The following is a 25,421-nucleotide window of genomic DNA, read 5'->3' as shown; positions in this document are numbered from 1 at the left end:
CCTGCTAACGGTAGTTGCAGCCGCATTTCCCCCTCCATGCACTCACTTCCCCATTCACGCATTCATTGGTCGAGCCCTCACGAGTCACTACTTGCGCGGAGACTTGTTCTCGTTCCCTTGCTCCAGAGATTACCGAGATGGAGTATAGGTACGAAACTTACTACTAGGTTTTATTAAACACAGTGCTTACTAATCCCTAGTTAATTTACAAATTTACATGCAATTTTCTTCTCTGTAGTGGTCAGCACAGCGCGCTACAACGTTAGGGGTACAGGTGTTCTTTGTGAGCGTCTCTTCATGAATTTCATCGTATCATCACTCATCGTCGCCATTAGCGAAAAGTGTCAGAAAAGCGAAGTAACATAACCAAATCAATCAATTCTTCTCTGCAGCAGTGTTGCCAGATGATGAGAGAAAATTACCCACGGTGAGGGAAATTTAAGTAAAGGTTTATTTATTATATATTTATTTATTTGAAATTTCCAGTACAGCAGAAGCCATTCTAAACTGGAAAGAAACAACAGTAAAACTGTAGACAGGTTAAAAACACACAAAAAATAAAAAAATAAATAAGCCAAAACAGTACCGTGGCAAACAGATCAGTTTCACAAAAGCATTACTTATGTACAATGTTTTCTATGTTGGTGATAAAATATAAATATGAACTGAATATATCTACTTGGTTTGAGATGATATTGAACTGATTCGGTAGCCTATGGAATAATGAACGTTGTATGAGTGAGAGCCTGGGAGTTGTAGTGTGGAAACTTTCCTTGCTCCGTGTTTATGTCTAGGCACTCTGAGTGAGAGTTCGTGAAGTGGGATGCTGCATCTCAAGTTTCCATTAATGATCTTGCCTAGGAATTTCATATCTGCAACGTATCTACGAGTATCTCGAGTATTAATATGCAGATATACAAGCAGATCTCTCTTAGGCAGGCGTCTTAGGGCAGGCACTCTATATAGAACGATGGAGGGGAAAAAGCTGAGAACACTGTCGATCTTCGAGATACATTTTATGAAGAAATACCGTGCGTTCATTTCGATCCGCAGCCGAGAGATCGGGAGAAGCGTGGCGGGCGGCGCTGACGGAGATGCCGACATTTGCGGCCTGTAATGCCCGCTTATTTTTATAGACATATACAGACATTTATATAAATATTGCAAAACGATCACTAACCTGTATTATAACACGCAAAAGTTCTTCTGTAATTCATCCAAGTTCTGCTCTTATATACACAAAAAAATACGCTTTAGAAACGATGTTAAGAGCCACAGATAATAAAACATTTTAATCATAGTTTTGACCAGTAACGTCCTGCTTAAGTTTATATCCTTGAAAGAGTTTTGTGCCGATGGGGATCGTTTGGAGGTTTTGAATGTGCAACACTGTATCAAGATTACGCTGTAGAAGAAACCGTTAAAAGTCAATAGTGTTCGTGAGCTTCCTTGCAATCCGAAATCTCCGAGCTCGAATTTTTGGTTCCTTCGCGACTAGATGAAGACAGAGTTGTAAATATAGTGGCGAGCAATGTAAACCAAGAGCGTGTTAATTTCGTACTGTGCGCAAGAGTGTTATTCTTGGTTACTTGCAGTTACTTGTTTGTGTTATTGTAGTGTGTATGTGTGACGTGTCAGTGAGACGATTGGAATGCCAGCCGCAAGATTCACGTTAGAACAAAGATTTTTTTATGTATGACACGTACCTACGTGAAAACAAACTCGTGTCGAGACGTGTGTAGGTAATTTGTACATAAATTCCCATGCGTTTCAACTCCACACAGAGATACGGTTAGACATCTTGTCCTTAAATTACGAGAAACTGTATCGTTAAATTTTAAAACACCTAAGCAAAAACGACGGATTCTAACCGAAGCAAAACTCGATGATATTGGTGCAGCGTTAGAATGTTCTCCAAACAAACCTCTACGCCGTGTTTCACAAGAGGTGGGCGTGTCAAAATCATCGGCACATACAGTCACTAAGCTACTAAAATTAAAACCATACTCTTATAACACAGGTTAGTGCTCGTTTTGCAATATTTATATAAATGTCTGCATATGTCCATAAAAATAAGCGGGCATTTCAGGCCGCAAATGTCGGCATCTCCGTCAGTGCCGCCCGCCACGCTTCTCCCGATCTCTCGGCTGCAGATCGAAATGGACGCACGGTAGAAAGATTGCAGGGAAATTAGAAGATTTCGGGTTCACATATTACATCCACACTCTTTGTGGAGTTTTTCATCCACCTCCCAAAAATGAAATATGACGTTTTTCAAGCACTTAATGCGAAACATACGAATATTACACGTCTCATTGCTTCGGCAAAACACAAACGTAACCTGGGATAAAGAAATAAGAAACAACTTACAATTTTTCGATTTCAGACTTCCGCCATCTTATTTCCAGTAGTGCTGATGATAATTTTTCACCTCATTCTTTATTGATATTTTTTCTTTCCAGAATCGAATACAAGTTGACATAATTTCTACAAAGTTTAATATTAACAAATTTGAATAGTTTTTTTACAATATTGTCTGGTTTTAACTTATTATTGAATAATTTGAAATAAAAAAGGTTTTAAAAAATCGCTACTATGTTGGGATATGGTTTACTACGGTGAACAATAGATGGCTCTGAACTTTTGAGTATTTTTCTAACATTTTTCTTTATTGTTTCTGAATGTTTTACTGTGATGGAAATGAGTTTATATCTTGTTCTTTTCTAAAGAATTTAGAATTTTATTTGAAATTGAGAAGATGAGCCACATGTAGGAAGATAACAAAGTTTAATTTCTAATTGCCATGAAGAAAAAATGTATGTAATTTCCTTTTATAGAAGTAATAAGAAAGCTAATTTTTTCTTGCCAAATGGCTCCCATATCAATATCATTTGCATGATATTGATAGATATAGGAATAAAATTGAAAATTAGAATTTGGTTAAGGGCAAGTTCATTGCCTGCTGTCATTTTTGTTGTTGTTGTTGTTTCTTGTTTATTTTTCAGTGTGCCATTCGGTTGATCTGCGAACTGATGATTCTATACGTCAACTAATAACTTAAAAGGGGAGCAGAATGGCTTGGCAACAGTGATAGTCTGTTTGAAGACGTGGTTGGCTTGCTCTGAGACAGCCCTTTTGTCCTGTAGCATATTTCTGCATTTTTCTCGGTTTTATTTTGTGGCGTCGCACGTGAAACAGTGGAGCTTGCGCTCCAGGTACATCGGCGGATTAAGCGAGAAGGGCACAGAGTCACCTACCCTACAGAAAGGTATGATTAAGTATTATGAAAAGTATTGGTAGCATTATATTACAACAAACAAAAAAATGTTCAAGCACTCCCTTACCAGGTAATAAAAGGACATAACAAAATTTAGGGCAAATACATTAATCGGGATCAAATTCACTAGACAAATAAATTGACGTTGGAAACCGAACCCGGGTCTTGTTTGTTATAGCGCAATATTGCCCAATAATATAGCACAATAAAAAAGAAATCAGAGAGGGAATTGTACTCGGAAACGAAGCTTTGTATGCCAATTTCGAGCTATTCAAAAGTAAACAAATATCGAAGAGTGCCAAACTGAGGTTTTATTATACTATAATAAAACCTATAGTTAATATGCATGTGAAACACGGGCACTCAAAGACTCCTGCAAACAAACATTATTATCAGTATTTGAAAGAAAAGTAATAAGAAAAATCTATGGCCCAATTAAGGATGATGATGGTACTTGGAGAATCCGAAATAATAATTAAATATACAGAATAATTCAAAATAACACCATAATAAACTTTATCAAATCTCAAAGACTAAGATGGCTTGTACTTGTTCATAGAATGCCAGAGAAAAGGCTAGTTAAAGGGATATACAGATGAAACCCAGTTTGAACAAGAGCAGATGGATAGATGATGTTATTAAGAATCTGAAAGATATGGAGAGCAACAAATGGTGGAAGTGCAACCAGGACAGAAAAAAATGGAGAGAAATTGTTGAGAAGGCCAAAACTTTCAGTGTATGAAGTTGTAGTGCCTTATGAAGAAGAGGAAGGGCAATGATGTTAGCTGATAAGCACAAAGGGAGCATTATAGGTCAAATATTTGCCATGTTTTTGACAGTTTCACCTAAGGAAATGAATTTTAAAGCTTGTCCCTATCTTTAATCATTGTTAATGTAAGTGACGTAGAATTAGCTCTATTTAATAAAAACTTAATGCTATTACCTTATAATGAACGGGTCCTGAGTTCGTGTCCACCACTGGAGGTACAGTCACCGGCAATAATAATGGGACACCTACATCCTGAAATACTCGCTTCCCTGCATGGTGCAATGTGTGTTGCCTAACTCTACGGCGGTGGTAGAAGTTGCCATTGAAAATTGGCTATTAAAATCCACTTAGGATCTAGGTGTACCATATTCATTGCCGATGACTGTACATTGTACAGTGGTTCGGATTCCTCTTTGAAAGTCCAGCCCCGATTAGTTTATCTGACCACATGTTGGACCTAAAACAATTCCTTTCCTTGTATTTATCCTGTGAATATTGTGTGTGCGTGTGTGTATTTAAGCACATTGTATTTCCGGTGTTGGATCTATCATACTTTTATGCTTACAGCATGATCTGTGCCCCTCCCAGAAACATCTAAATCCGCCTGTGTCCAGGTACATGAGAAAAGGGAGATTGCACTGCTTTCGTTGTTCCTTTGGACTTAAACTTTTGAACCTTGGAACTTTAATTGCACACGCCCTCCTTCGAATAACTAATGCATCACACAATGACATGCAATTACCGTGTGAAGTTCATTCACAATGCGACGGAGAAATCTGCACGATCAAGCACTAATGTCAAGGGCGATAAAAGTTGCTCAACACATCCATCCTAAACGCGTGGTGGAGGGTGTAAAGTGTGTCGATTTGCTGAACTTCAGGGTCTCGTTCGAAAAGCGCACGAGCGATAAGCCGCTTGTCAATTCGATTCTCGTTTTCTTGTTGCACACCATCTTAACCCTTTCTGTCCCTTCATCAATATAATGCTTATTATAATATATCCTCGTCGTCGTGATTAGTCTTGTCTGTTTCTTTTCTGCCTCCTCAGGCTAACGGTAACGATGAGGATAAATGAAGGTTAAAGGAGCATAGTAAAGGAGCATCAATTTCCACGCCAGGACTCGAACCTTCTACATTCTGTGGCTTCATTATAAGCCTGACTCTACACACTAGACACTCGGTCGTCTACGAGAAGTACACATACCCCAGGGGTAGTGGGAACCACTCATCCTCATGACAATCTCTATGACGTCATAAATATGAATTTCAGAGCTGGGAAGACGAGAAACACGTGGCAAGATTCGATACCCGATAGAGGCACATTGCGCAGTGATTCGGATCTCACTTTAAACTGTAGGTCCAGTACCTATTAACCTATATCTGTATCAAAAGGACGAATGAAACAAACAACCAAAACATGTGACAAGGTTATGTCCTATACTGCTATATTTGGAAGAGATTCTACTCTGTATTGTAGCAGAGGTGCGTATTAAATAGACAATCTGAACTTCAGTGCTACGTGGATGTTTTATAGATGACACTGTATTTAGAAAAATGTAAAAGAAGGAATGACATGCCACATTTTTAATTTAAGTGGGGGAATAGGTTCAAAATATTATGGTGTTTGGTTGGTGACCTTCTAGTGCTTCAATATTATGCGCATGAAATCAGTGGGTGACGTTCAAACTGACACCTGCCGGGAAAAGTAGCAACTGTACTCAGTGTTTGGAAAGTTACTTCTTAAAAAGTACCCGACTTTATAGATGCAGTTACTTAGTTGGAAAAGTAACCGAGTTACACTTATGGTTACTCATTTTTAAAAGAGTAATTCAGTTACAGTTAGTGGACTTACGTTTGCAGTTACTTTCTGTTGTAAATTGTATTCAAACAAATTACACACACTAAATGATTATTATTTGTAATATTGATTGATTTATTTTACATCGCTTTTCTTCAACTTTTGGCTATTCCCGAAAATGAGGAGGGGTGTTGACATTAATGAAAAGACACTCACAAAGAACACCCATGTCCAGGTCGGGATTCGAACCTGGGACCCTTGGCGTCATAGCTTGTTGTGCTAACAATTCAGCCGTAGATAACGACATAATTGTAATAAAATAAATATTCGACGACTTGCATGTGTTTTAGTTATGTTTGTTTGTCGTTACTATTAAAATAAAATGAGATGTTACTGTCAAATACTGACTATATGTACTTTTCAAGTATCATTAACTGTAAGAGTTATTTTTTAAAATGATTCCTTGTTCGTCCGGATTGTGTGCCTGAAGGGTGGGTAACGTTCGAACTGGCACCTGGCGGGAAAAAATGTAACTACCTACACACTTGCAGATTCAGACAAGGTAGGTTGTGGGTACTTGTGGATGGTCGCTTGAAGATTGGACTCGCATGGACGTTCAGTACAAAACTTGTGGGTGTTCAGCGGGCGTACAATTCCACCGTCGTTTTCCAAAAACTTGTAGGATGATCTTAACAGGGAAAAGTAGATCAATAACGTGGGAAAGTTCTGAGTCAGAGACCCGTTGCATGCACGTGAAGGCTCCATGGGTAAATGCACACGAAGACGCTCTTCTCTCATGACACTAGCTTTCTCCCTTGCACTTTTCTTTAATGGCCATGTTGCGTCATGTAGTTCCACTCATGCTCAGCCGTGTCACGCTGGGCTAAACCTCATGATGAAAAGTATAAGTAATGTGTGTTCTTTCCTACCCTTGCTTCTAAGAATGCACGTCATTAACCCAAATCCTCCTTTCTCTTTGCCTTCATTCTGAGTAAACAGCCGATCGCGACCTCAAGTGTGTGAGCAAGGGCTCGTGTGTTTAAATTGGGTTGTGTGCACAGGCGTGTTCAAGTCCGGTAGATAGTGTTTCATCGATAGTGTGGCGGTTAAACCCACACACTGAGGCACGGGCTTATATACAGGGTGATTCATAATTCCCTCCAGGGTTTCGATTGTTTATAGTACAAAAACTACGAAAAGGTGCATATCAGTGCATAAAGAATCTCTCCAAGATTGGTACGTACTTTCCAGGTGCTCGATTTTTGCACCCCTGGTGACGCGGCAGATATCAATCCTGAAATAGAGTTGCTGCCACACACGTCTCAACATATGGTTTTGCATCGCACAGGCAACAAGTCTCCTTGAACTTGTACCACGCACGAATTGTCTTGTCTGTAGGTGCTTCTGTTCCATATTTCGCACGAAATCTCCGTTGTACCATCACAACCGACTCACATTTAGCGAATTTTAAGACGCAGAACGCTTTGTGTTCAACAGTGCACACCATGTTTGCGTTAACTGCGTTATTCTGCCACCTGGCGGCTAAATCTAAAATTACATGATGGAGCCTATTATGAGTGCAAGCTTGGAGAGATTCTTTATGTACTGATATGCACCTTTTTCTGTATGTGTTAAATTCAGTGATGCCCAACCTACGGCCCGCGAGCCAGATCCGGCCCGCCACATATGTTGCATTTCTTTACCATAAACATGTCGAAAAAAAGTTTTATTTTATTTCTCCTTCTTAATATATACATGAAATTAACTTTTCTCAACAGAGAAACAACAGAATACAACACATACATAACATAAATCACATTGACAGTCATCAAGTCGCTTCCTTACGTTGCTGTTTACTGCTATAAAATCATTGCCAGACTAATATATACCACTCTGGGTTGCGTTCAGAAACATTACATTTGTTACATTTTGTACATTACCGTCGTTCAGAAAGAAAACTGGAATGATGTAATTTCGCAATCTTTTTTACGTTTTCTAACCTAAATTTTACATTTTTCAGAATCTGGGTAATTATGTGAAATCTGTATTCAATATTTTCGTCTCTGAACACAACCTTGATATTGAAGCTCGCACGAAACATATTGCATTTTTGAGCCATGCAAGGAAAACAAAGAAAGAAAGAATGAAAATGAAACAATCAACAAACGGTCAACCTCATGGTTGACCGTTTCTTTCGGGCAGTTACTAGTGTGTTTTCGGGGCGGATAATTGTGAGGAAGATGGCTTCTGAGCGGAAAAAGCGGAAAGTGGATTCCGAGTGCAGAAACTTTCAGGACAAATGGACAAGTTCGTACTTTTTTGTGCAGCAGCATGAAAAAGCGTCGTGTCTTATCTGTAAAGAAACTGTGGCGGTGTTTAAAGAACACAACATCAAGAGACACTACGAAACGAAGCATAATAAAAAGAAATACGATGATTACGTCGGATCATCCCGCGAAGAAAAAATGTCAAAGTTACGCAACGAAATTGGAGGACTGAAGAAACTCTTCAACAAAAGAAGGCAAGAGAATGAATCAGCAGTGAGGGCAAATTTTCAGGTGGCTCACATTTTGAGTATAGAGGCCAAGGCATTTTCTGACGGCGAGACTGTAAAAAAGTGTGTGCTAGTTATTGTGGAAGAAATGTGCCCGGAAAAGAAAAGTGTGGTCGAAACTATCAGTCTTTCTGGCATGGCTGTTACGAGACGAGTTGAAGATTTGGGTAGCAACCTTCTGTCACAACTGCAGAGCGCAGCTAAGACTTTTGAGGTGTTTCCGATTGCATGCATGGCACCACCACTGCTGAAGATTTGTTTCGAGACGTGTCTGCGGTAATTAACAAACTTGGACTTCCTTGGAATAAATTGGTAGGTGTGACAACAGACGGTGCGCGAAGTATGATGGGACGTCACAACGGACTGGTTGCCAAAATACGTCAAAAGGTCCTTGAATGCAACGGTTCACGAACTATGGAGCTGCATTGCATTATTCACCAGCAACATCTATGTGGCAAGGTTCTAAACTTAAAGCACGTTATGCAGGTTGTCATCGAAACTGTGAACTTTATCAAATCACACGCATTAAATCACAGGACTTTCAAGGAGTTTCTGAGTGACATTGAATCAGAACACGAAGATGTCGTGTGTCACAGTGAAGTCCGTTGGTTAAGTCGAGGAAAGGTGTTGAAACGCTTTTTCAATCTGAGGCATGAAATTGATATTTTCATGACAGAAGAATCAAAAGAAGTGATGGAGCTCAGCGATTCATCCTGGTTGCGGGATTTGGCGATTTTGTGCGACATCACGTGCCACTTGAATGAACTTAACGTAAAGCTGCAAGGTAAAAGTAAATTGATCTCTGGCATATATGCAGACATCAAGGCTTTTGAAACAAAGCTACAATTATTCGTACAACAAAGTGAAAAAAAATCAATTCCGACGTGCACAACATTGCTTCAGGAACATCCTTTCGAAGCCTTTTCGAAGGCAAGAATAATCAGACTTTTGAAGCTGTTGCAAGAAAACTTTAACGAACGATTTTCCGATTTTCGTGACCTGGGTGATGAAGTACGTCTTTTTCAAAATCCGTTTTCGGCAGATCCATCAACTGCAACAGCCACACTGCAACTAGAACTCATTGAACTGCAATGTCAGGCATCTCTACAAAACAAGTTTCGCGAACAATTAACAGAGTTTTATGCTCAACTCTCACCTGAAGATTTTCCAAACCTCAGGAAGCAAGGGCTGAAAATGGTTTCAGTATTTGCTAGCACGTACGCATGTGAACAAACATTTTCTTTGTTAAAACGAGCGAAACCGTTACTCCGAAATCGTATTACAGACGAACATCTTGATTCTGTGTTGCGGATTGGTGTGTCAAGTTTTGAACCAGACATTGAAAAGTTAGTTTCTGCAAAACAACCACAAACATCGCACTAATAAATTGTAAGTACCAAAAAACTATTTTAATTCTTTGATTTTGGCTTCTTGCTATTTTTACAAATATTAATTGTCTGTATGTGTGAAGGGTTTTCTTACGTTTGCGATATTAGCGTTTAAAATCTGCAATTAAACGACGCCGTACGATTTGTATGCTATTTATGTCAGAAGATGTTCTGGCCCGCGAAGATCGTGCTAAATCTTAATGTGGCCCATGGACAAAAAAAGGTTGGGCATCATTGTGTTATGTAGTTCTTGTACTACAAACGTTCGAAATGCGGGAGGGAATTGTGAGTCACCCTACATATGGACACCCAAGTCTAAAACCATCGTCAGCCCTCACCGCCCATAAATTTACCTAGACTTTTCCATTTAGGGGGTGAAAGTTCAGAATTACAGAGGTATAAGGGCAAATTTAGAGCAATAATTAACATAAATTGAGCCTTTTGAAAAATTTCAAGGGGTGTTAGATGTTTGGGTTTTTGCTTTGAGTCCACTTTATGCACAGATAGGCTAATCGAGGCTGGACCTACACTTTAAAGTAGAATCCTGTCAGTGTAAAAATGTGCCTCCAGCGGGTATCAAACCCGGTAACCCTGTATTACAAGGCGACGACGTTGCCACTACGCTATCAGGAAAGCCGTGTCTTAGGTGTGTTTTAGCGTGTTGACAAATCTCTGCTCTCATAAAGTGTTTCAGTTTTATCTTACAAAGTTATGTCAGATGGTTAAATTAATATTTTTTTTGAATTTTTACAACATTTGAAATTTAATTTTTCATCTTTGGCACTTCTGAAGAAACTTTTCTTTGGTGAAGGCCCCATTGAGGTGGAGGACTGGAACTATAGCTCCCCAGCCCCCCTAAAATCTGATTGCAACAACCTTTATTTATATTGTATATCACTTTTGTATATATTTTGGGTATCAGTGATATTTGGTATATTTTACGAGATTCCAGAATTAAGGAATGAAATGCCTGTATCCCGCTTCCATTTTGCAGCCCCGAAATCCCGGATGTTAGAGATTACTTGCATTACTCATTCCAAATATTTCTCGTTCCCCTGTATTCCCTGTTTCCTGCGTGTATTTCACAAGAATGTTTCTTAGCTGTATTTCAATAACCACTTACAAGTTATGACTTGTGACTGTCTAATCACTTATTGTCGATTTCTTTATGAATAATGCATTTTTTTTTTTTTTTTACAATTAATACTTTGCTTAGCCCTGATTGGGTCCGTGATATGTTAGTTGCCGTCCGCCGTGCCGGAGTGGAAACACAACGCGCTACGGCGCCAGGGGTTCCGGGTTCGAGTCCCGGGTAAGGCATGGGTATTTGTGTTTGTCTAAATGAGAAAAACTGAAAATTAAGAAAAACTGAGAAATGAAAATTTGAGAAAAAAAAGAAACGGGGGATACTACCGCTTATGGGTATTCCTTTTATTAAAAAAAAAATAGTGGTTAGCACATCGCGCTGCAATGCCAGAGGTCCCGGGTTCGAATCCCGGCTAGGACTTGGATGTTTGTGAAATTGATATGTATGATTGAATGTGTGGGGAAGGCTGCCGCGTAGGGGTCTTCCTTTAGAACAAAAAAAGAGTGGTTAGCGCATTGCGCTACGACGCCAGGGGTCCCGGGTTCGAATCTCGGCCTCGCATGGATATTTGCGAGTGTCTATTCATTAATTTCATCATATCATCACTCATCCCAATCTTCGCAAAATTAGTCAAAAGTGGCACAAAAATCGAAGTAAAATAAAGCAAATCAATGAAATATGTTGCTTCACCTCCCCCCTCCAGTATCACTCGAAGAATTTTATATGGTTATATTAATTTGCCAGTTATCGTTTACTACAATTTATTCTCTATTTGTAATAAAAATTGGTGAATGCACAATGACAATATCTGTCATAAGAATTTTATTGCATATTGAGTAATGTCAAGACCCAACCGTCTGGAGAACTTACTTTCTATTCTCTCTTTCCATTTTATTTTATGGCCACATATACCTACATCCGTTATACATTGTCGCTTTCGGCACTTATCAACTCTATCGAAAGGTAAGGGGTGGATGTCACCAAAGATCGATCCCGAAATCCCTGAATCACAGCCCCTAGTTATTCAGTCTATTCACGATTGCATTCCCTATTCAGGACATCTCTGGTACTGTAGCGATTGTAAGAACCAACAAAAAAGCCGGACCCTACGACGCAAGCCGGTTCTTCCTACCAGAACCGTACCCAGGATTTTTTTAAAGGGTAGGGGGTAGATCAAAGAATAAAGAGATCAGAAATTCTGTGAGGTTGAATAAATTAAATTATTTGGAGTAGCTTTTCTTCCAAGTTCTTCTGATCACGACGATGAGGATGAGCGATGATATGATGACACTGATGAAGGAACACACTCACAGAGAACGCCTATGATCGTGCTGGGATTCGAACCCCTTCTGGCGTCGTAGCGCGTTGCGTTAACCTCTCCACAGACAAATGTGTCACACGGCGTACAGGTCAGTGCAAATTGTTTATATTCAATTCTCCGAAGCATTCGTATAGTCAGTTCTGCGTTCCGCGAATTTAAAAAGGTTCTCAAATTTCCTTTAGTTTTCTCACACCGGCACCATTGAACAGTCATAATAATTCCATGTTTAAAAAATAATATATTTATAATGAAATGATCCGTATTAGCAATTTTTATTATAATAAAGAACATGTCTAATTGTGAGTTAACAAAAAAAGATACATTTTTGCGTCAAGGCTGCAGTTCGAAAAAAGAGTCCGGACTGGGATTAATGCAATGTCCCGACTAAAACTATTATAAAATTAAAACTATTAAATATTGCAGACTGCAGATGTCTGGAGCCTGCCTCTACACAACAAACATTCATTTATGCAAGGACAAAATTGATATCTTTACAAATTTGAAAAATCGTCGATGTTATTTTCGTAGCTTTTTATAGGTTCACATTTAAACATTTCGTAGTCGAGGGGGGCAAGGCCTCCCCTGCGTACGGGCCTGTTTCCTACATGCCTTTCGAAAACCAAGCAGTACGCCAAAAATGTTCATTCCGCAAAACTTTGAAAGCACGATACTCTGAGAAGGGCCAGGGTTCGAACCTGGGACTTCTGGTTCCGTAACCTGATCACTCCTGCACGGAGGCCAGCAGAACAGTGTAATGCTTATAATGTACCTCCTTGCTACAATTCAATATACCATCAGGGATACGAATGTAAGTCGAGAGAAATTTACGAAAAGGTATAAGAACTGCACTTCTAAAGTCTGCAACTACACATCTGTATTCTGGGTTAGTCTCTAGACTTCAAATTCAATCAGAAGACTTGAAAGGAGCGAGCACTGAACACGAGAATATCCACTAAATACCCTACAGAGAAACAATCACAAAATGAGGATGTGCAGAGAGTAGAAGATATAAAAATGAGAGAGAGAGAGATAATTAAAGCGGAAACAGGTAGAAAAAATAATCATGCAGAAGAAAAAGAAATAAAAATAGAGAACAAACTGAGAAATAAGAAAACAAAAAAAAAAACGAGAAAGAAAGATAGAGAGAATGAAATTGAGAAACAGGAAGAAAGACGTAAAAATACAGAGAGATATAAAGAAACAAAAGGTATAGAAATTAAAATATACAGCAATAGGTAGTGATTGCTGCTACAACTGTTTCAAGCATTGCCATTGGCTGGTAGCATTTTGGGGTAGTAAATAATCTGTGGTGGTTAGGTTAGCCTAGTTGGGTTTGGTTCCCTTAGAAGAAGAAGACGACGACGAAAAATGGTTGTAGCAGCAACACCGACCAAAGCAATAAGGAGATAGAAAAGGAAGGTATAGACATAAAGGTAGAAAAAGAGACAGAGGAAGAGAAATAGAGGAATAAATACAGAAAGAGGGAGATAGAGAGAGAGATAGAAAAGAAGACATCTTTGTACAGGGTGGCGTAAAACAACGCATGTTTTTGGAATAAGTGTAACGTCGTTCGTTTTCAAGATACAAATGTTTTATTAACACCAAAACCATCGGTAAGAAATGCAGTTTGGATTTGTATACTGTAATGGTAGATCCACTACATGATCCTTTTTTATTATCAGTTTTTTGATGAATGTTTAATATTAGTTTATTTACTGACAGCTATTCTCTTTTATGCAGTTTCCAGTGTAACTTGTTGTACGGTGGCCTACGTGACGGTGAAAGCCAGCTTGCAGAAGACGGGGGTGGATAAAGCCCAGTTTACTGTTGTTTTTTTTCGAATCGCCTATATAAGGGAACCGATTGAGTAACGGGGTTTGGCATTCTTACGTTTCTTTGGGCAAGAGGAGGAGACCTTTGGAAGGTTCTTCGGTGCCTGTAGAGTGGCGGGGCTAGTCAAATGGCTAGCGGTCACGGATCAACCATTTGCTTTCATCGAAATGCATAGATAAGTCCACGCATTTTTCTTGATTCGTTTGGTGACAAGCCAACGCTTAGCTTTCGGTGGACATTTGTATTATTCTTAGAGCTACGTCGTATCCGAGGGAATTAAGGGACGCGTTTAATTATAACAATATGTCTATCCGTTGGTGACAAGCCAAGTACTTTGTTGCGCGAGAATATTAGTTTAAATTTGTATATTCAACACTGTCAAGGTGTCCGGTTTTTATTTAATCTGGGATTAAAGGGACTGTGACAGGGTGGAAAAGGAATCGTATCGGTTTTGTTTTTATATATTTGCAAGAACAGCGCATAATTAATTGTTGTAATTTCATTCAAGTTTAGTATATTTTTGCTTGGCAATTTTCATTACAAACAAGAAAGGGAGGGAATTAGATAAACATGTCATGTATGCTAGTGACAAGCTAGATACATTTTTGAACTATTTCATTTTTTATGTGGGGGTTATTTCATATGCAATTCTTTGTACATATTTAAGCAACGAAATAAATAGTATTTTTATATATTTTTATACAGAACGTCTGATCTATCATTCAAGAATTAAAGAACTGAGTTGTCCCTAATATCCATGGTAATGAATATGGTAGTTATTCTATGTCTCTATATTCGATTGAACATGTTTTGGTTAGTTTTTTTAAGTGGTATGGTAATTATTTTGCTAGGGAAGTAACGAAGACAAGTAACAGGTCGAGACAAGGCAGGTTACTCCCCCCAGAAGAGAAATAGAGCATAACAATACAGTGATGATTTAAGTATGAAAAGATGACGTCATTGTTGCTGCACACATACGGAGTCTCTCCTCAAAGTTCCGCAATGCCCTTGCCAACATTTCGTCTGGCACAGCTGTAATTCCTTCAAGAATGGCAACTCTCAGCTCGTCCACTGAACGCGGCTTCCGGTTTGAGGTAACCTCACAGAAAGAAGTCGCAGACAGACAAATCTGGGGAGCTTGGGGACCAAGAGACATTGCCGAAACGTGAGATTCCGTGGTTTGGACAGCAACAATGACGTCATCTTTGAGACATCATCTTCAATACTTAAATCATCACTGTATATCTATCCAAACTGCATTTCTTACCGATGGTTTTGGTGTTAATAAAACGTTTGTATCTTGAAAATAAACGACGCTACACTTATTCCAAAAACATTCGTTCTTTTTGCGCCACCCTGTATAACTGAGTAAGAAAACAGAGCCCACGTAAAAATATTCGGTTCACCCTAACAAAATTCCGTAGCAATAAAACTGGTGTTGGGATTGAAATTTTTAAATTAAATTATAATTTGAGCAAGGACACCCCCTCCCCTCCCAGACCAAGTGATCTCTCAACCCTTATATCTAAAAATAACAATAAAGCTCAATGAATATAGTGGCAGACTGAAACAGAATCCTCACCCCCCTTCTTTTTAGAATGTGTTAACAACGATACTGCTTTTCAAGAAGTTGATGGCTTTTCATTGGGACTTCATAGAATTACTAGATACACTACGAATGCGTCTGAAAGAGTAAGGAAGAGGGGGAAGGGAGGAGAATGACAGTTGAATGAAAACTTTGTAGTCGCCCAATTGAAAGACGCAACAAAACTGTCTAAAGGGGCCATAATTTCTGAGTTGGAGTGGGTTTTCTGGGTCTACTTTCACCGTACTATCTCCCAGCATGCACTTACACACACAAAAAAACACATACACAGAAGAAACTTACGCAACAGAGTTCTTGGGAGGAGAAAATCACACGCAAAGACACGAAATCGTTTCATTTATCGATGTAGTTCCCGCAGTTAACACGAGCAGCGCCACCTTCCAATCTAACCGTACAGATACCTTGAGGAAGGTTGTAAAAAAGAAAACACGACTTTTGCATGCTTAAAGTATTGAAATCTCCACGGAATAAAACACTAGTTCTTAACCCTTAGTCGACACACCTAAAAAAATTACACTTAAGACACACCCGGGTCCCTGCGACCCAGCTTTTTATTTTATTTTTTATGTACATAAAAATTTGGAAATTCACAATATTTGATCATGCTGTCTTTACATGTGTTTATTGGTAGTTGAAACAACAGTATGTTCATATAATAAAAAAATATATTCACACTGTAACAAATAGATGCATTTTGATAAATATATTTATATCATGACAAAATATGCATATATAGAAATGACTGCATATGAAGAACTATCTACGTCATTTTCTCCAATCTTCATATGTGCGATTCCCAATTGTGTCAGTAATTAAATACTAATTATATTAATTATAAAACATAGAAATAAGAAAAATAACACAACTACAGTTTGACCAAAGCCATGGCGAGAGTGCTGGGATAGTACCTTTCTCTAGGTGACTTTCTTTTCACTTTTCAAAACAATTTAGGCAACGTATACAGTTTTTTGTTCCAAAAAATAAATTAGATATTTCAGTCTTACTGCCATATTCAGCTTCTTCTACATCTTCTTATACCTATATTACCATCTTCCTCTACGCTTACCCCTGTATCTCATTCATGTTCACTAACCTCATATTCATTATCAGCACCACTGATATCCGTGAATATCTGTTAAGGAATCCCCGATAGCGTAATGGTAATTCTGTCACCTTGCTAACAAGAGGTCCCGGGTTTGTTGCCCGGTGGAGACACATAGTGGTTCGGATCCAATTAGCCCAGTCCCAATTAGCCTATCTGTGCATAAAGTGGATTTCGAAACAAAACTTAAGCATCTCCGACCTTCGAGATGAGACCGTGACTTACCTCATCTCTGTACCATCCACAAATATTAATATATTTATTTTCCTTGTATCCTCCTTTTCTGCTTCTTCCCATTTTTTCTTTTATTTAGTTTTTGTACTTCTCTTTCTTTCTTTTTGCTTTATTTCACTTCTTCGATATTCCTGAGTGCGTCCATTTTCCCTTATCCCATTTTCCTCATTCTTCATCTTTCCCTTCTATATTCTAGTTTTGCGTCCCATGCAACAAATCAACTTTTCTTTAGTCATTATTAAACATGGGACTGAATAGTTCTGCTAGCTACTGCTACTATGTCTTCCTTGAAGTCAGTTTATAATAAACAATTTTGCAAACACTTGTTCCTATTTCAGACTTGTGATTAAGTTGCTTCTGATGTAATAAAACCAACGGTAAGTTAGAATTGTTGTTAGTAGGATTCACTAAAATGGAGATGGATCTTCATATTCAATAATAAAACTTGTCAATCCTTTTTCTACACAGGCCAGGTTTTAATTATCAAAATCCTCCTAATTGCTGAATAAATTATACATTTTGAGATTAATTCTTCTAAAATGTATTTCCTATGTTTTAACTTACATCTATTCCTATTCTATTTCCAACATTTCTTGCTTTTCGTAAATTTAAAATTATTATGAAACTGTTTTTCCCTCTTTTGGTGTGAAAGTAACTTACGAATATTGCATCATAAATGCTTTGTTGATATATGATTTTGCATGTGTGCAATGGCGGCGATTATGGGGGGCGTGGGGTGGAAGTTGCCCCCCAAACAAACATACACACTTTTTGTTACTTTTCCCTCGCCTATTCGCTTTTACTCCTGTCTTCAAAATAAATATAAAATATCTTGGCTTTATGGCTCTGAGCTTAAATTTATCTATTACAAATTTTCTATTATTAAAAAATAATAGTATTACTCTTTATAACGTGGCCATAAAGATTATAAACAATAAAGTAACAATCTGCTTAGTCTTGTCGTCACCATAAAAAGTAAAACATTATTTCGAACAAAAATGAGTTCTTTGTAGCGAAACTAAACTAATGATCCGCCATCTTGAAAAAATGGCACCTACAGGTAAATTCATTAACTCTACAACAAATACATTTAAACAGTATATACAAGTACAACATTTTAAAAAATTCTCAACCAAGATGAGTATAGTACGTAGGTGTATTTTAAGTATACGCCCTGCTAGTCCTCAAATATTTTAATATTTCTTTGTAGCTGATCAGTGGTTGTTGATTCGTGATGAATTGGTTAGAGATCCAAAAAAATTCATTGAAAGGAAGCTTTCAAACCAAAGCGACAGGCTACAGGCGACTAACAACAAGGATAACTTTGTCTCTCGATCTGGGACGTTTTCTGAATATTGTGCATCGTGTCACCTCGGTCTGTTGGTAGCACGTGCGCAGGAAATGCTTTTCTACAGACTGGAGGTGTCCGTGTCGCTTGCCACTTCGTATTGAAACCACTGTGTCGCTTCAGTCTGAAAGCTTCCTATCTTTCGCCGTATCCAATTTCGCGATTAGTTCTTGCATGATTTGCAGCAGAAAGCTAAGCAAAAACCACAGATGCTGCAAGTCCTGAAGTTGTTACATCGTGTGACTGCATTACTGGGAATTAATAAATGGCTTTTGATGGGTGTCCCTATAGGGAAGGTGCATACTTTCCAATTTTCTTTTGTCTGATCCTCTTTCCCTTATTTCTATTTTCTATCATTTCTCACTCCTAGTTTATTATATTTTGTGTGTCGTTTCCACTGATACTCTGCCTCTCCAGCTTCCTTCATATCTCTCTCTCTCTCTCTCTCTCTCTCTTTCTTTCTTTCTTTCTTTGTGTGTCTGTGTGAGGGTGTTTTATCCGCTCTCATTTCTATTTATTCTTGTCTCTTCCCTGTACATTGTTTCTTTCCCTATCGTATCTCAGGGCCTCCCCGATGGCGCAGTGATAGCCATAGGGTAGCTACGGGGTGTGCCGGGTGTGCCTAGGCACACCCTAATGGGCTGCTTTTCAAAGAGAATTAAAGACAGATATTTCAATAAGATAGAAAATAAGCGACAGTTTGTAAGAAGTTGAAAATGTCATTACATGGTACAAACTTGTGCATTATCGCTGATGAAACGAGTAGTTTTTCGACTTTTTGATGTCATTGGAGAAAGAAGATATTTACTGCATTCTACTCTGTACTGCAGCACCTTTCTTCTATACCTGTCACAAGCTGCACGTGTAAGAGAGCTTTCTCCAAGCTTACCCAAGTTAAAACTAAATTAAGAGCAACTCAGATGCAGGGTACATTGGAAGCCCTGCTCTTGCTATTTGTGGAACAGGAAAAAGCTTCGTCTATTTATGTAAATGAAGTTAGTGATGGGTTTATGAACATTGTACATTTTGACAGACGTCTCTTGTTATAGATGACGTGTATTTTGATGTAGTATTTGTTTGTAACATTTATGAACATTTTTTGTGTGTGTTATTTCTATGAAATTTGATTTTCTTCTAGGCTACTACATACATTCAGAAATTTTCAACACTGTCATTTAGTGAATTTATATTCCTTTACAAGCATTAGTGCTGTTAAAGAGCCAAGTGATTGTGTTGCAAAATATGCTATTAAAAGGTACAAGACCGCATTTTTTTTTTCTTTGTGCACACCCAAATATAAAGTTCTAGCTACGCCTATGGTGATAGCGTCGTCGCCTTGTAAGCAAGGGGTCCCGGGTTCGATTCCCGGTGGAGGCACATAGTGGTTCGGATTCCACTTTAAACTGTAGGTCCAGTCCCGATTAGCCTTACTGTGCATAAAGTGGATTTAAAACACCAATTAAATCAATCTAAAAACCTACCGTATCTTAATTTCTGTAACTCTCTTTCTGGGCCTCTCCGACGGCCTACTGGCAACATCGTAGCCTTGTAATCAAAGGGTTCCGGGTTCAAAACTACCCGGCCTAGGTTCAGATACCACTTTAACTGTAGGCCCAGTCCCTAGTAGCCTATCTATGCATAAAGTGGACTTGAAACATAAACTCAGACTCTTTCCCTCTGGGTGTGTGTGTGCGTGTGCGTGTGTGTGCGCGTGTATGTGCGTTTTCTCTCTCCCCCTTCCCCCTTTTAATACGATATTAATCATTGTTACACAGTAACGATCGAAGTGTTGGGAAAACCTAAATACAACCAATAAAGTACAGCATCTTCTTACATTTGCTAAAGGTGGAATCCACAACAGTATTCCACATGACCACCTTCTATCACTCGCGTGCGCATCAGGGAGGTTTTGGAGCTACGGCCCCTTACAAAATTTTGAGAAAATCAACATTTTCAGTGAAGAATTCGGGAAAACCCAGAGTGGTAGATACAACTCCCCTTAAAATGACCCCTGAATAGCATTTTTAGAGTGGATTTATCGTATTGTGTATGCCATCCCTTAGAAAGCAGCAATTTAGTATTATCCACCTTTATAATTCCAGACCCTTCCCGCAAAAAAAATCCTGGGTACGGTAGTGACTTAACAAATTTAAACTTGAAATCGAAGAACAAGGTATATTGTAAACTGAATTTATTGTGCAAGGAACTATTTACAAATAATATAACACAATCGGCATCAATGGATATCGTACAATAGCGCTGGACAATAGTATTTCACAAATTGGCCCTCATAAGGTGACATCAGTGTCACATTGGAACGTCAATAATATATTGAAATTTTGCAAGAGATGACATGGTATAATTATGATTACTGAAACAACCATTCCAAAACAGAATAAATAATAGGTTGATATTAGGATACATCATGTGCCTTATTTCAGTGATGTAGAGTCCGTCAGAACTCATATCACTTTGATGTTCGTGCAAGGTGTGATATGAATTGTGATGAGTTTTTCTTCAGATGAACGTATCACTTACCAGTCTGAACTTCAAATACAATACAATTTGTAATTCGGTTAATGATTTTGAAACACCCTGTATTTATATCTTTACTCCAATAAAATATCGAAATTACTGTAGGGCACAAGCTAATTTTGCATGTTTTTTCTTTTCTCTGTCATTTTCGTTGTTTCGTCTGCAATGATAAATTTATGAACAATAAGAGATATTCCTAAACTAAATCATTTTGAATATGTAGAATCGCTAAAACATAAGAAATAATTTGTATTACAAAATCTTATGGCTGGTACAAACCAGTCACGTCATTATGCAAGGTTTCCCATGATGTTAGCTATCGAGAGAGCAACAGTATGTTACGTCACACATGCCCCTTCCCCTTCCGTTTCACTATGCTGATCCAGCGTAGAATACGTATCACAAACATTTACATATACAAAGCATATTTCACGATAATATTTCTCGTGGTGTCTTCTGATCTTCAAGGTATCCATTGGTTTGCACTTAAATTGACACAATTGTTTTTGTAATCAAAAGTATATTATATTACAAGTCTTTCTTCTTTCAGATCACAGATCTAATAGTCACTTACATACTCGCACAGAAAGAGTCTTGTGTGTGTGCCCTTTCACTGGGACCGTTCAATTAACCTGAATTTCAAAGGCGAAACAGGTGTGTAGGTAGGGTGTACCTTGTAGACAATATCTCCATAATGATACTCAACCTTGTATTTGCGGATGATCTGTGAATGGAAGATAATTATTAATTAAGATTAGATAATGAATATCATTCATATATATGCGAAAGAGAAAGAGGGAGTAAGAGAAGGAAAGAATGGAAAAGAGAGAAAGAGAGAGGGAGAGAAAGATATAGAGAGAAGGGAAAATATAGAAAGAGAGAAGGGAAAAGAAAGAAAGATAGAGGAGAGAGAGAGAAGGGAAAAGGGAGAAAGAGATAGTAAAGTAAAATGTAAAGTAAAGTGCTCCCCTGTGCATAGCACTACGCCATGAAGGCGTATAGGGGGTGTGGGGTTAACGCCCCACACTTTCTGGATCCGGTCTTGAGTGGGAGTGATGTGATCAGCATCACGCCCCTGACCGCCTTTACCCACCAGGGTTTCCCCCAGGTACCATGTTATTCGACGCTGGGTGGGCGCCGGGGCCGCTTCCATCGTTAGAAAAGTTCCCGGATTTGAACCGGCCGGGGATCGAACCCAGGACCTTTAGCATGGTAGTCAGACGCGTTACCGACTGAGCCACCGCGGTCACCGAGAAGGAGATAGAGAGAAGGGAAAAGAGAGAAAGAGAGAGGGAGAGAAGGAGATAGGGAGACGAGAGAAAGAGAGAAGGGAAAAGAGAGAAAGAGAAAGGGAGAGTAAGAGAGAAGAAGAGAAGGAAAAAGAGAGAGAAGAAGGGAAAAGAGAGAAAGAGATGGAGAGTAAGAGAGAATGAAAAAGAGAGGAGAAGGCAAGAGAGAAAAAAAGAGAGGGAGAGAAAGAGAGAGGGAGAGAAAGGAAGACGGGAAAAGAGAGAGAGAATGGAAAAGAGAGAGACGGAGAGAAAGATAAAAACAGAGAAGGAAAAATACAGATAATGATAGAGAGAAGGGAAAAGAGAGAAAGAGATGGAAAGAAAGAGACAAAAGAGAAAATCAAAGAGAGAAAAAGAAAGAAAGAAAATGAGAAAGAATAAGAAAGTGAATACGAAAAACTGAGGCAATGTGTTGTGAGGAAGCAATGCTATTATGGGGGAAATGTAAATGTGCCCCTGGAAAAAATACACCTTGCTTGCCCCTCCCTCGAAAAAAAAATCCATTCCAGTAGACCCTTTGGCCAATGTTGCTCGAGTAGCAGTTTGCCGAAATTTAAAGTGTCTGGATGATAATGGTGACCACTTTGAGCAACCGTGGAAACTATAGACGACAAATTATAACATTTAATAGGAAAGCTTTTGTACAGATTTTTTTGTTTTGTTTTGTTTTGATCCCTCTGTGTGTGCGCATCAACATCCAACTTGTTTTATATATACTTATGCCACATATTTTGAACACAAAACGACGTGTGCCGGCCTCCGTGGCGTAGTGGTTAGCACAGCGAGCTACGAGGGCAGGGTTCGCGGGTCCGAGATCCCACCTGGGCATAGGTGTCCTATGTGAGTGTCTCTTCATCAATTTCATCATATCATCCTCGTAGCTCTATGCTAGTCACTCCACCACGTAGGTCGGCTAATTATATTTCTGCCATCAAATATGACAGAATTGAACGGAAATATAATTATGGGCACACATACCTATACTTTACAATAAGTTATCTTTTAGGATAGGGCAGTGCCGGATCTGCAAATCTTGCCCCCCACCCCCCGCAAAATGTTACCAAAGGCCCCCTCTACCTACTTTCACACACACACACACATATTATATATATATATATATATATATATATATATATATATATATATATGATGTCTGTGTGTGTAATTCTTGATCTCATGTTGACAAACTCACATACGAGGGCCTACAGGGTGATTCAAAAGTCCGTTAACACACCCTATAAAAAGTAAAGGAGTTAGGCTGGGTGCAATTGATACAAACAGATTAGGCTTAGGGGGAACCCCGTTGGTGTGTTCCAAGCTTATGTCCACCATATTAGTGGCCGCCATATTGAATTCAACTCAAATTTTGTTTTAAATGGGAAGGGGGTGATGTGCATAGGCGTCGATTTCTTAATAGATTTGGGAAGGGTGGGGGTAAAGCTAAGTAAAGCATAAATACTGATTTCTTTCTGTTTGCGGGAAGAGGGGCATTTTTTTCCTTAAGGTGGAACATAATACACTTGAATTAACCTATGAAAAAATAGTAATTGCAATAACTGTATTTGACAACAAAACATGTATATCAGGGTACATCGAACTTTATTAGCTGGACAAAAAATTCACTGCACTACTGTGATTATGTAATTATACAACATAATACTGTACTTTACATGTAACTTTTGACTGAGAATTTTTTATCATATTCTGTTTATAATACTTAATCTTACAATCCTTTATAGGAGTTTAATATCTTCACACATATTTACATAAAAAGGAAGGCCCAAGATAAAATTTTCATCTGGGCGAGCGATTTTTGACATTTCCGAAAGGACACAAAGGAGCCTATTTTGCAATTGCAATGGACTGGCTCATTCAAGAGCATGAAGACTGCAGTATTCCCATACTTCTTCCTCTATTCTCGCACATATTCATTCATAATATCATGCGTTTTCCTTAATTCATTGTCAGTTTGAAAAAGGAAAAACTGAAATAGCAAACGCACAAGCACAAGAAAGCCACTCAAACTGAATGATAGTTCCACATTATTGATTCTGCCCGTTTCAGAGCAGAATCCTGCGTAATTTCCCACCTGTTGTGTGTGAAGTTTGTGTGTGCAAAAGTTATGTAATATGTTGGAAGATATGCATTGGGCCCCTTATAAGGGGGTCAAACGAGAACTGGATGGGCCCGCCCCCCCCCCCCCCTCCCGGTTTCGACACCGGTGGTGATGTGATGTACATATATGACACTATTTTCTCATGAAATTGCAGCCTGATTTGATCTAAGGTCGGAATTTTTCCGGCTTTGTCCCCGCGAAGAGCTGATCCAGGGTCCACCCAGCATCAAATCTAATGGGGGTGGGGTGTATATGCGGCCGGAGCGTGGTGCTGATCACATCACCTCCAAAATGTCCGGCATTGAAAATATGTGGGGCCCTGCCCCACATATCCTAAATGTGCCTTCATGGCATGCACAGGGAACTTTAACTTTACCTGATATATTGTATTCGTTTCTGTACCTCTGAGTAACTACGATTATTTTTTATATGCGTATATACGAACACTCTACTGTGTTAATGGCTGAGGACCCCCTAAAGGCTTACTTGTCTGCGGGTCCCCCGCACTGCGGGGTTTTGCGGGTTGCAGATCCGGCACTGGGATAAGGGAATAGTTAACATTCATGGCCGTAGGCAAGAAAAATTTTCGGGGGGGGTTCATTCATAATTGTTCCCATGGGCGTCGCCAGAAATTTGAATAATAGAAATAATAACAATAATTATACAATAATAATTAAAATTTCATAATAATAAAACAATTTATTCCAAAATAATAATAATGATAATAATAATTATTATTATTATTATTATTATTGTTATTATTATATCCTTTAGGGGGCTTACTCAATTCAGCAGATGAGTGAATATCGAGCACAAGTTTTTTTTTTTTTTTTTTTACGTTTCGTACAGTGTGTACTGAAATGCACAATTGTTATACTTTGTTATCAAATTTTAAGGTACCTTCAAGAAAAAGCTCTAAAATTTAGATAGAAATTTTAGTCATAAAGTTTTTCTTGTTTGACCTTATAACTTAATTTTTGGAATTTTGAAAAGTGTGGAACCAGTTACTCTCTTTAAAAACTTAGCCTGGTGCATGGATTGTAACCTCAATCGCGTAATGCGCTACGAAACTGGAGATCCTAGGTTTGATCTCCTATCAAGGAGGATTTTCAACTTTATCGGACAGGGAATTTAAAAGTTGGAAAGAAAATTTTGGGACAAT

The 25,421-nt window shown here is 38.6% G+C and overlaps 1 protein-coding gene across 1 annotated transcript in view; it reads right to left on the bottom strand.

The window, feature by feature from the left end:
• Positions 1–25,421, bottom strand: part of LOC145989019 (cytochrome P450 CYP12A2-like) — an 83,703-nt gene that overhangs the window by 43,473 nt on the left and 14,809 nt on the right. The window contains exon 9 of the mRNA XM_083124319.1: positions 21,466–21,575. Within this exon, the coding sequence (XP_082980445.1) occupies positions 21,466–21,575 (110 nt within the window). The remainder of the gene's footprint in view (positions 1–21,465; positions 21,576–25,421) is intronic.

Source organism: Lepisma saccharinum, chromosome 6 (genome assembly GCF_977018435.1).
Source record: "Lepisma saccharinum chromosome 6, izLepSacc3.1, whole genome shotgun sequence".
Taxonomy (NCBI): Eukaryota; Metazoa; Arthropoda; class Insecta; order Zygentoma; family Lepismatidae; genus Lepisma; species Lepisma saccharinum.
Note: the sequence above shows the minus strand (reverse complement) of the source record. Positions and strands in the feature narration are given on the sequence as shown.